The 12,094-nt window shown below is 46.7% G+C and overlaps 1 protein-coding gene across 5 annotated transcripts in view; it reads right to left on the bottom strand.

Annotated features, from left to right (window-relative positions):
* Positions 1-12,094, bottom strand: part of ALK (ALK receptor tyrosine kinase) — a 305,573-nt gene that overhangs the window by 5,429 nt on the left and 288,050 nt on the right. For all 5 annotated transcript variants that reach the window (XM_064415113.1, XM_064415114.1, XM_064415115.1 and 2 more), the window contains 5 exons: positions 5,730-5,827; positions 4,565-4,657; positions 2,820-2,921; positions 1,504-1,638; positions 818-908 (listed from right to left, as the gene is read on the bottom strand). In XM_064415113.1, the coding sequence (XP_064271183.1) occupies positions 818-908; positions 1,504-1,638; positions 2,820-2,921; positions 4,565-4,657; positions 5,730-5,827 (519 nt within the window). The remainder of the gene's footprint in view (positions 1-817; positions 909-1,503; positions 1,639-2,819; positions 2,922-4,564; positions 4,658-5,729; positions 5,828-12,094) is intronic.

Raw genomic sequence — 12,094 nt, 5'->3', positions numbered from 1 at the left:
TGCAGTGATCTTGGCAACCTTTACTTATTGCTATATGCCATAGCAAGCTGCAGATAGCAGAAAAAAATGCCTCCCAATCCCAAGATCCAAACACACATAAACAACAGATCAAGCTTCCCAAATAGCAAGGGAAAGCAAACTGACTGAAGTGAACAACAGTGAGATCACACAAGGAGCCTGTGCTGATGCAGGCAGGAGAACATTTTCCAAACTGCCCTATTTCTCACAAGCTAAACTGGTAGTAAAAAAACAAATAAATCAGATTTTGGCCTGGAAAGCCAGCCACAACTTTTCCCCATTGCCTAGCCTAAGAATCCCCACTCCTTTAGCCTGGCCATCTCTCTACCTGCCTACTCCAGCACTGTCAGATTCAAAAAAATTGCCAACAGCTGGTGAAACCACCTGCAAAGGGTGCTCTGAGCTGGGACCATTTCTGTTCAGTGCTGACTATGCCTTGAGGGTAAGCACTGGGATGGAGTGGCTGGGATGAGGCATGTGAAAGAAGGGCAGGTGCTGGCCTGTCTTTGCTCTTTTGCTTGTTGGAATCGGCGCTCTGTAAGCAGAAGCAGGGCTACAGGTGTGCTCACAGGTAAAGCTGTGTAAGCCTCTGTCAGCCTGTGCCTTTCAGCAGCAGAAGACAAGAAGGATCAAGCACCTGATGAGGTGAATGTCCCAGCTAGGGCTCCCAGGCTGACATCAGTCTCCCTGGACTGCTGACTGCAGTAGGGCAGTGCTGCCTCCCCATCTCGAGCCCTGGCTTGTCTAGACAGCTGCTCAAGAAGAACCCTCTCCACCCCTCTCATGCGAACAGCGGTACCTGAGTGCAGTACTCAATCCTCTCCAGGATTATGGCAAAGTTTGGCCGGTCTTCAGGCTGGTGCTGCCAACACTGGGTCATAATGCGGTAGCTGGAAGGGCAGAACAGGAGACATTGGTGAACAGCAGATCCCGTGGGATGTGATAACTACTCATGGCAGCTTGGGAATCACAGACATTCATCACCATTCTTGCTTCTGACAAATGAGAGTTCTCTGCCTTCCCGGAGCTGGGCAACTGATGCACTGGTGGCCACTGGAATGTGACCACCAGTGGGGTGAAATCCACAGTCTTTCAGAGAAATTACTCATTCACCTGATTCCTTGGGATTCACCAAGGATTCCTTGGACAACACACTAAAGGTAGGCAGGGCTAGAGATAAAGGAGCCCAGTTTTCCCTGCCTGTGGACAGTCTGATGCACTGAAGTTTCACAGCTAACCAAAGACAGAGAAATATTGTGTCATCTTTGACCAAAAAAGCAGTGGCCAGGACTTCTCAAATGGGCCCTGAATTATTCTCCAAAACAACAGAAAAATTAAATATAGAGAAATCACTGGCACTAAAGTTTAATAAGGCAGATTAGCCATGATTAGGTCAATCTTAAAAGTCATTAACTTTTGAGTAGAGAAAAAGCATCTGAAACAGAAACTTAATTGCATGAATATATCAAAGTTATAATCTCATACACAGGGCCAGGGCAGTTTTTAGGTGGATCCATCCTTCCTCCATTGGTGACAAACTCCAGAACCTCCTGGTTGCTTTTGCTGGGGTAGGGCATGTATCCCAAAGAGAATATCTCCCACAGCAATACGCCAAAGGACCTGAGTACGGAAGCAAAGGAAAACAAAGTGAGGGATACTGGAATGACCATCACCAGTGGGCAGTGCCCTTGGGTTCAGCACCATCAGCAACTTTGCAACTTTTGATCAGGCAGCTGGTGGAAATTGTGCTATAGCATTCAGACATAAATAAGCTGCACAGTTGTAACAGTAAACTTTAAAACTTTTAATATAAAATACCAGTAGTTGATTGCTAGGCAAGTGAAGCCTATGATGTAGGTAGGCAAACATGGTTGCTTTGCCCTTGTACTCAGCACTGCTCAACTGGAGGTAACAAAAGTGAACGGTCAGGTCATTCTTTTCTGAGATTCTGACCACTGCTGGAGAGAGAAGTTTTGGCAAACTTTTCCTCTGGAATAGCTACCCCTACATGAAATATCCTGCTAGTGAATCCCCACTGATGCTCTGAGGCCCAGAGGCCCCACCTGTCACTCAGAGCACAATGAAAACACTCCCTAGCAAACACAGCCCTGGCCTGGGTGCTGTGGCCTGCAAAGCCCTGGGGACAGTGGCTGGGACAGGACCCCCTCCAAAGCATTCACCTGGTCAATGGCTTGGGAGCCACAACCTCATTAAAAAATGAGGTTAAAATTGTAGAGAGATGTGCAGCAATGGGAAACTCCTCTGCTTGGTGCTGAGACAGGCAGAGCTCAGCTATACCAGGATGGACCTCACCCCCCTGCTGGGGCTTGCTCAGGAGCTGTGTCCTGGCCACCAGCCCCTTCCCCCTGAGCTCTTGCCTCCTGCTCTCCTGATTTTCCTCTCTGCCTCTGGCCACTCAGGAGCTCCAAGTGCTGCTGTAGGCCAGGAGAAAGGCAAACCCACAACGCAGGACACCTTTCTCCCTGACTGGCAGGATGGATTGTGCCTGCAGCCTCCCATGCTGCTTTCCTCAGTGTGGGACTGATGCTTTCCTCCCTGGAGCAGCACTTGCATCTGCTTCCATCTGCTCTCCCTTCCCTGCCCGCTCACCTGCCCTGCAGCACCCACCTCTGACCTTTCTGCTCCCCTGTCTCCTCAAACACTGCTGGCTGTGAAAGACCCAGCTTGTCTTTTTAGTGTGTGAGAAGTGAACAAGAACGTGTGTTTTTTACAAAATATTCACGGTTTACAAAAGGGGTTCCCACACGGACAGACCGGCCAGTGGAGGAAAGGAAGCGCACCATGTGTCTGTTTTTGATGTAAATATCCCTTCCATGAAAGCCTCAGGAGGCATCCATTTCACAGGCAGCATTGCACACCCACCCTTACGATAGTAGCTGGCTCTGCAAAGAACAAACAGAACAAAAGAGTCAGCCAAGAATTCAGAAAATGCCATCAATATGGGATTTTTGTAATTACAAATATTAAAATTATGAGCAGAGGAGAGACTAATTTAGGTGGAACAATCTAAGTGCTGAAATGACCTGCTTCTTCTCATAAAAGTAGTGGAAAAGAGCAAACCACGGAAGTGCTGTTTAATCTACATCACTTCAGGCCTGATCTGGTAAACCAGTTATCCTCACCCTCCTAGGGAATTACTAACACTGTAACTGCTGCTGGCAGAGCTTCCTCCTGCCCTTTTCAACTACAGCAAGACCTCCTCACCTCATGTCACACATGGTCATCCTGGGCATACCCAGCAAGAACAAACCAAACCTATCCCATACATACCCGGTCTAAAGCATTGTGAGTAAAATCCAAACCCCTTTGTAGGAACAAGGAGCTTGTTGAGGAGGATGCCAGGTCATTAGAGCTGGGACAGTAGCACAAAAATGTTCCTGAGACAGGAATTAAAACAGTCCTTTGGAGCTGCTGTCATTTGAAATAAAACCTGCAAGCCCCAAATCCCATGCTGGCAGTCGCAGGCTGCTCATGCAAGCTGGTATCACTGATCACAACAGCACATCCAAAGGGTATTCCTGGACAAAGAAACACATGCAGGCTTCAAACGCACCTTTGAAAGCTCAGCACCAAAGTGTTCATCTTGGCAGTCAGTTCTGCTGGTTGTGTGGGGGTGACAGATGCTACTTTGTCCCAGCAGAGCCCCATGTGACAGTGGGGCTGCATGGGGGCTCTTTGTGGAGGGAAAAAACCCAGGCAGCTCTGATGCACTTGGGTTTCTGAAGGTGGCACTCTGTTTGCAGCACCTCAAGCTGTGATACTGTCAGACCTCAAGCTAAGCAGAGCCAAACCTGGCTTAGTAATTGCACAGGAGAATCCTCAAGCAGGAAAAAAAGAAGGCAAGGCACTGGAAAAAACTGTGCAGGTGACTGAGCATGAGGCATTCCTTCTTCTGAGTCAGGGCAAATCAATTCCTCAGCACAGCAGGATATAGAGCTGCACTTCTAGAGGTGCTCTATGGAAGATGAGACATCAAACTGCAGCCCTGACTGCTTATGGTCATTAAAGATTTTCTGGCACTTCTTGCAAGAGCAAAGGTAGTTAACCCTGCATCCTGGCTGAATGCCAGTTTGGGTGATTATGTTTTCCTGACCTCTTTGTACACCTTCCTCCTTTAGCTGCAGTAAATTGAGGAAATTTACTGATGACACCAAACCAAAGGTGCAGGGGTAGCATCAAGGAGAGAGATTAAACTCAGAATGATTTGGGATCACAAAACAAAAGGGCACATCAATGCCATTCAGCGCGGCATAAAGAAAGGAAACTGAGGACAGAGTCCAAGATGGAGGGAGGGAAAACCTTCCATGACCAGTAGACTTCATTGCCCAGGAGAAAACTGTCCAGGACAGTTTAAGGCAAACATCAGGGAAGCATCAGCTGGGATTCACCAGGCTGGGATCTCTCCACTCTTGCCTCACCAGAGTTACACAGAACAGCACAAGAGGCTCCTCCCAAACACAAACACTGCTCCTCTCCCATTTCAGTGACCTCCCACTTGCAGGTACCCTGGGCTTGGCTCTGCTACCTGTATATATCCCGGGCCATTCCAAAGTCTCCAATCTTAGCCACTCTCCCAGGCCCTCGACAGGTAAGGAGGCAGTTCCTGGCAGCAATATCCCTAAGAGGAAAGGGAAGAAAAGAAACAGAAAGAGAAGAGCCACTTAATCCTTTGACAGTTTTGCAAGTCAAAAAGAAAACAAAAAATAGTACCTACTTTTCTGAGCTGCAGAGAACCTAAACAGCCAGAAAAGTCAGTGCTTATGGATAACTGCAATGTCCCCAGTTCCAATCCATCCCCACAGCAGGAACAGTTTTGTTCTTTAACATTTTCTCTTTAAACTTCACATAACATCTTCCAGCTGAAAGAGTGGGCCTCCTGTGAGCCTCCCTTCACCCCAGGAGTTATTTTTATGTCTCTAAGGAGTGTAAGAAGAGGAGCTGGTTTCAGAATGTACTAGTCCCAACATCAAGCTGTCTGGGGAATGATCCACTGATCTGTTCCTACTGTGCTTGTTCAAACGTTGTCAAAAGGCTGTTGTACTGCCAGAGACAGGTGTCAGCACACTGCCAGAACAGTGTGCAGGTGTTGCTCTGAATACTGAAGCTGGGGGCCTGAATCTGTGTGTGCAGGTAAAGCTCCAAGCTCCACCTCTGCTGGGCTGGAGTAAACCTTGAAGTCTGAATACCACAATGGCACAACTTGTGGGTGACTCTCAGAGCTGTGAACTGCCACCTCTCTGCTCATCTCTATTTGACAGGCAGATTCTAGATTCCTGCCAAACACCCTGTTTTGCAGGAGCAGTGGTCACCTGATGTTGCCCTTCTGGCTGTGCTTGTACAGGTGCTCTTCGAGAGGGAGAAGAAAAGCCTTCCAAAATGAGCAGACAGGCAGTAATAAAATTAATGGCAGGGAGAGCTTCAAAGACTTCTGTCACAAGATTGTGTCCATTTGCAGAGTAGCCAAATAGGCTGCACAAGTGCAGGCCCTGACACAGGGCTCAGGATCTTTGGCAAAACTACAGACCTTTGCCAGCCTGATTTATAGCAGCTCCTCGATTGCTTCTGTGATTTTGTCTACCTTGTTTAAAGGTGTCCAGCCACTAGAGTGCAGCAGGACACAAACATGGAGCAGGGCATTATGAGCCTGTGCTGGCGTGTCTGTAAGTCCTGCCCAGGCTGGGCTCACCTACCTGTGAATGAAGTGGTTCTCCTCCAGGTACTGACACCCACAAGCAATGTCACGGGCCACGTGGAGCAAGTCCAGCATAGAGAGGGAGGAGGGCTGATTCTGCCAAAAGACAAGGGACACACATGGGTTAAAAGCTGAAATATGGTGTGATTTGTCGCGGCTACAGCGCTGGGACCTCTCCAGCAAGTGACAAAGGGATTAGGAAAATGCACAAGAGACAGTCCATACCCATGAACTACGAAAGGATGTACAAACACAACGTTATACAGATCCCAGAGACAGAATCAGAACAGACAGAATCAGCTGGATCTGACTTTCCAGCTCCATTGGGATGCCCCTGTAAGAATTTCCGAAGTTCTCATGGCAGATTCTACTGAATTTTCAGCACGATTTTTGAGATCTGTAGCCTGAACTGTTCTTCACTGAGTTTCTTTGTATTATTGCCAGCTCCTCTCTAAAGTCACCTTGAACCACGGGAATGACATTTTGTATAATGGCATGAGTCACATTTGCTCTTTCCCTCCTCCACATCTGTGTAGGTTTTATCTTGCCCCTTAGAGCACTGACACAGTTTTGTGGAGCCAATGGCTATGGAAGACTAAGGCTGCCAACTCCTCGTTCCTGCCCCTCTGATGAAGCCCACAGCCCTTGCCAGGAGGAGCCAGATGCTTCAGTGGAAAGGGCAGGATTCACACTCAGTCCCTACAGCCAAACCACAGCTGCTGCCCTGGGGTGTGAATCAGTGATTCCTGGGGTGTGAATCAGTGATTCCTGGGGTGAGATTCAGTGATCCCTGTGGTGAGATTCAGTGATCCCTGTGGCCAGTCCTGTGGGGAAGGGGGAAGTGCTGCTGCCAGTGGAGTGATGAGAAACAACTGGGTGGCAGTGACTGCTCATGGCACAACAACCATTTCATGGCTGAGTGTTTGTCAGCCCTAGTTATTGGACCAAACAAGCTTATCACACTCCTTGGCTCCCTCTTAGGACACCAACCAGTCAGCCTAGTCCCCAAAAGGCACACCTGTCCCTGGGGCTCTCACACCAGTGAACAAATCAGCACAGCTTCTCCAGTGACAGGGACTGCTGGCTCTCCAGCCCAACTCCAGATGCATGCCATGCTGTGCTGGCCACCCCATCTGATCTAAACCACTGCAAACTGGGACTGGAAATAAGTCCAGGCTCTGCAGCAGCCACTAAACAGTGGTCATTGGCTGGTAAAACTAATAAAAAACCCCCAAAAGTCAACCAAACAAAAAACCACAACCAAAACCAAACAACAACAACAAAAACACCCAGACCCTCCCCCCCCCCAAAAAAAAAACCCAAACAACTTAATGTCCTCTGAAGATATTAGGAAAAAAAAACTGGCCTCAATACTTGACTAATGAAATAATTGAAAAATGGTGCATCTCTGTGTGAACAAAGCCTGCTTTGTTCAATGCAGGGCCATAAACCAAAATGTGACCTTGTTCCACCTGCCTATATTTTATTATTTACACAGTATAGTTCATTGCATATATATACTTCACTGATTTTTTAAAACACTGGACTGTATCTTCTCTCAAACCTTCCTCTTTATAGAGTAACTATTTTCTGCACACATAAAACAGCTCTTTCCCTGCCATTTTGTGGGTAAGGGGGAATAATCTCTTTTACCTCTGTGAGTTAAAGTGACTCACCAGCTACACAAGATGGCTACAATAAGAAAGAATGCACATCTTCTTTATCCCTTGCAGGGCATAACCAAGGGGAAATTAATATCTCAATCTACCCATTCCCTGCTCTTTTGAGCAAGGGTCAGAAACCTCAAGTGAAAACTGAGCAAAAAGCCCAATTCTTTACTCTACAATCAATTTCAGACTCAGGCTATACTGCAAAGCAGTCTGTAGGCTGAAGCCACAAGCTCATTTGATTTGAACTGCATAGCTTTTTTCTCTTTTTCCATTTTTTGGGGTTTTTTTTCTTGCTTTCCTTTCCTTCCTTGGATGAATTCCTTCCACCTTTTATTTGGCTAAGTACAATCCTAAAACAGATGTGACTGCCCAGCCAAGGACAATTTAGCCATGTAATTTGTTTGAAAAATGGAGGTTTGGGATTCATTTTGCAAGGGGGCAGCCTTGAGACACACCAAAGGATTCGCTTTACAGCTTTTGCTCCCCAAATGAATGGATGATGCCAGCTGCAATGCTCCACTGCTCAGGGCAGTGGGCATGCTGGAACCACTGGTGTGACACCTCCCAGGTGAGGCTGAATGTTGCCAAAGGTGAATGAAATTCTGTGTATTGTTCAGTGTAATCACTGCTCTGTGCAACAGGCTGCACAGCACAAAGGAGGGGAATCATTTATCCATATATGATTACTCTCTCAGAGCTGGGCTTTGATTGCTGTGCTGTGATCAGCACTGAACCTCCCAGAAAGGACAATTCTGCAATGCTCACACTGAGATAAGGCTCCAGTTCCAGGAGTCTCTGAATCTACAAGGTTGCCTCTCTGCAGATGAGGGGGAAGAGGTAATCCTGTAATAGATGTGAAACTCTATTAGAAATGGAACAGAAAAAGCCTTCAGGGCTGTCAGCCATGGGCTCATGGGGAATTATGAATCTGAACCTTATGGAGTGGACCTAGCTGGCATAAATGGACACATTCCACGAGAATCACTGGTCTTGTATCAGTGATGATCATTCTTGCTTAGAGTCCAGAAAAATCATTACCTATTGGCCGACCTGAAACTTCATTTTTTACATGAAGAACACAGATGAACAGCATGCAACAATGCTGGCAGCATGTCCACCTCATTAAGTTGGATCTTGTGCTCTGATATCTCCTGCAGTTGCTTTAGCTTTCCATTTCATGTCCCTTGTAATGCCTTCAGTCCCCCCTTCCCTTCATTCACCTTCTCCTTCACCATCCCCTCTGCTCCCTTTCCTGCTTTTCAGTGTGCCAGTGCACAGCAGCACGCTGCAGGTGTCTTGCTCCAAGCCACACAGATTGTAGCTGGCCAGTGGCAACTGGTGGTCTCTCCAGCATGGTGCTTTCTTTTTCCATAAGCCTTGGAATTAGTGCCAAGTTAATGTCTTTAACACCTCTATTAAGTCTATCCAAACTAGAAAATGAATTTGATGTTACTGGCAAGGAAGTGAAAAGAGCAACTGGGGGATGAAGGTTGAGACTGAACATGTAAATCTCTTTTGTAATTAGGCTGAAAGCAAAAGTAGGTGGGAAAGACAAGGTAAAAGAAATTAGCTGGAAAATACAAAAGTGGCAAGAAAATAAGGAGAAAGGCAGTAAATTGTATGGTGCTTACTGCAGAGTAAGAAGTGCATCTCTGCCACCCTCCAGACAGGGCTTGTGTTCAATTAAGTCCTTTTGGAAGCAAAGGTCATCAAAGCCCCTTTACTCTGCACTGTCCCTTGTCTTTCCTTTCCTTTAGTGGCCCTGAAAAGCTGGACATCCAGCCTGCTATGCCTACCTTCTGCCTGTCTTCCCTGAATGAGCAGGAGGAACAAAGCAGCTCAGGGTTCATTAAGAGCAGTGCAAAGATACATCCACCAGCACTGAGCCACAGGCCTTATGTACAGAGACTCTGTCACACCTCGAGTGTATGCAGAGGGTAAATCCACTTCCAGGGCTGGATGCCATACTTCACAGAGCACAGTGCCCTGCACACATCTCAGCTCTCATCAGTCATAGTCTCCTTGCCTCGCAGTTTGTGAGCCAGCAGTCAAAAACGCACCAGAGGCTGATTTCTCAGCACTCACAGGTGCCATTGGCCCCTCAGAAGCTGCCCCAGCAGCCAGATAATGAATTACCCTGTCATCCTTGCCAGGCAGACACCACATGGGATGGTTGCAGAAGCAGGGCAAGGCAAGGGGAAAGAAGGTATTAGAATGGCGCAAAACAATGTGGATCTGTGTCTGCACAGAGTCAGGCTGCCCACATTCACCCAGCTGTTAAAGAGGGAATGGAAACTGCTTTTCTGGATCAGTTCCAGCTTGCAACTACCCATCTGCATTTGAAGCTCAACTTTCCCAAAGTGTGGGAGACATGGGACGAAGCAGAAAACAGGGGCATCATTCCAAGGTCTGCTTCACTCCTGGGAGCAAGTCAAATGCAGAAACCAGGGAGAATCTTCAAGATGACAGGAAAAGGCCTTGTGCCTGGTAGTTGCTATGGTCAGTCTCGGGTAACCCCAAACAGGTCAGGAAAGACAAACTTTCTTAGGTTGGAAAAGGGAGTGTGTATTCTATTCCTGTCTGTTAGAGGTGAGGCAGTTATCGCCTGTTAATTGGGCAGTTTTATTTATCTCTTCCACAGCCAATCCTCCCTCCAAGAGATATCTTCTGTTAATGGGCCACTGAGTGTCACTGCATGGCTGATAAAATTTCATCCTCCCACTGGGAGTTGCTCCACCCAGAGGGAGGAGCCAAGCATTCCTACCTGGATATAATCTGAGATTTGGAACACCACAGGCAGCTTTTTCCCACTGCTTTCCCAGAGGAGCAGCTTTCTTCTCCACTGGATTTCCAGGGGAAGATCAGGCCCATCTACACCACCACTGGACATTCAGGGAAAAACTGCACCCTTCTATAGGATCACTGCTCCAACAGAGCCACACCTGGCACTGCAGGAGGGCTGCAGCCACTGCTGCTGAATAGGACTGTCACCATCACCCTGACACACAGGGTGTCAGGTTGTATTCTGACTCTGTCAGTGTGACAGTGGTTTTTGGTGTTTTTTTTTTTTTTTTTTTTAATTTATATTTTTATTTTTCCTAGTAAATAACTGTTATTCCTATTTCCATATCTTTGCCTGAGAGCCCCTTAATTTCAAAATTATAATAATTTGGAGGGAGGGGGTTTACATTTTCCATTTCAAGGGAGGCTCCTGCCTTTCTTAGCAGACACCTGTCTTTTCAAACCAAGACAATAAGGAAAAAAGAGGGAGGGAAAAGAAAAGGAGCGACTGTGAGGGCAGAAAGATAAATACAAAGGAAGCAATGGAGTGAACCATCAGCCTCTTCTGCCATGGGCTTTCACAGGGGTTGCACAGAGCTACTGCTGACAGGAACAGAAGTTGTGGTAAGGAAGAACTCATGACTGAGGTAGGGCCAAACAAAAAAAAGCCTCCTCAGATCAGAAGGCTCAGAAGTCTCCCATGACTTCAGCCTGTTGAGATTAAGGGCTATTTCATCTACAAAAGGAGCTGGCTCATTTTACTGCAAGTAGGTAAAAATTCCTGCTGTGTAGGACTAGTGTTCTTGGTAGCTCCTCACAAGATCTGCACCATCACTGAGCCGGCTTCCCTAATTTAAGCAGCCAAACCCTATGGTGTTTCACCTGCCCCTTCCCACATCTTGCAGAGCCTGGCCTGGCAGGTTTGAACAAAGCTCTTATCTGGCAGCATATCCTGTCTGTGCCATTTTACACTGCACTGGGTGAGAGTGGGGACCACATTGCAGAACATGGATTTCCCCATTCACCTACCACCAAGTTCAGCTCATTTGTAGGAGCATCTCTAGGTGCTTCAGAATAACAACCTGTATTTATGAAGTCTGCTTGCTCAGATTTCAGACTTTCCTTTCTGGGTGTTTAGCCTCCTTATCCGGGAAGGAGCCACTTTATTTCAACCTATTCAAGACTGCACTGCTTCTGAGTCTCACAGACCATTTTATATGTCTGAAAACCACACTGCATGGAAAAAATAAAAAAGTTTATCTGTTTCCAGATGCCTCAAGGAAGACTCTTATTGATAACTGTTAGAGCAAATTTGTGTCTTTCTTGTACTGATAAAATGCAGCATTTTGTCCTCTGTCAAACTTAGAGACATAATATGAAGCTGGGCTCTGGCCTTAAACTTCAGCAATATCTGTGTGACTTTCTGACCCAGGGTCTCAGAGGAAGCTTTATTCTTCTGAAACAGTGAATTCTCTCTAGAAGTCGTAATTAATTTCTTCCACATTTCTAGCTGTCTCTTCCTATTGATGATGATTTCAGTGGGGAAAATCTTTAAAACTCTAGACTAAAGATATTTTCTATTAAGTTGACAGCTCCAGGCCCGATTGTCTCCTTGCCTATGCCAAATTTGAACTGACAGATATCCACAGAATGCATCTGATCAGCAGACGGGTTTATTTTTTTAATATTACTAGCTCAACATTTCCCACCAGCCTGCCCCCAACTGGCAAAAAGAAGGTAAGAGTTGAATTTAACTTTTTTTTTACACGTTGCTTCTGTTCTTTTTTTAAGTAGTATCTGCAATGTTATCTAGCAAAGTCCAGGGATGAGGCACCTCTGCATAGCCCCAGCAGCATCCTTTCCCTATCCTGCTGGCTCCTGCCTCCAGAGTGGTCTTACAACAACAGAAATT

The sequence above is a fragment of the Passer domesticus genome, chromosome 3 (assembly GCF_036417665.1).
Source record: "Passer domesticus isolate bPasDom1 chromosome 3, bPasDom1.hap1, whole genome shotgun sequence".
In the NCBI taxonomy this organism is placed as follows: Eukaryota; Metazoa; Chordata; class Aves; order Passeriformes; family Passeridae; genus Passer; species Passer domesticus.
The sequence above is the reverse complement of the archived record's forward strand: the minus strand, read 5'-3'. Positions and strand labels throughout refer to the sequence as shown.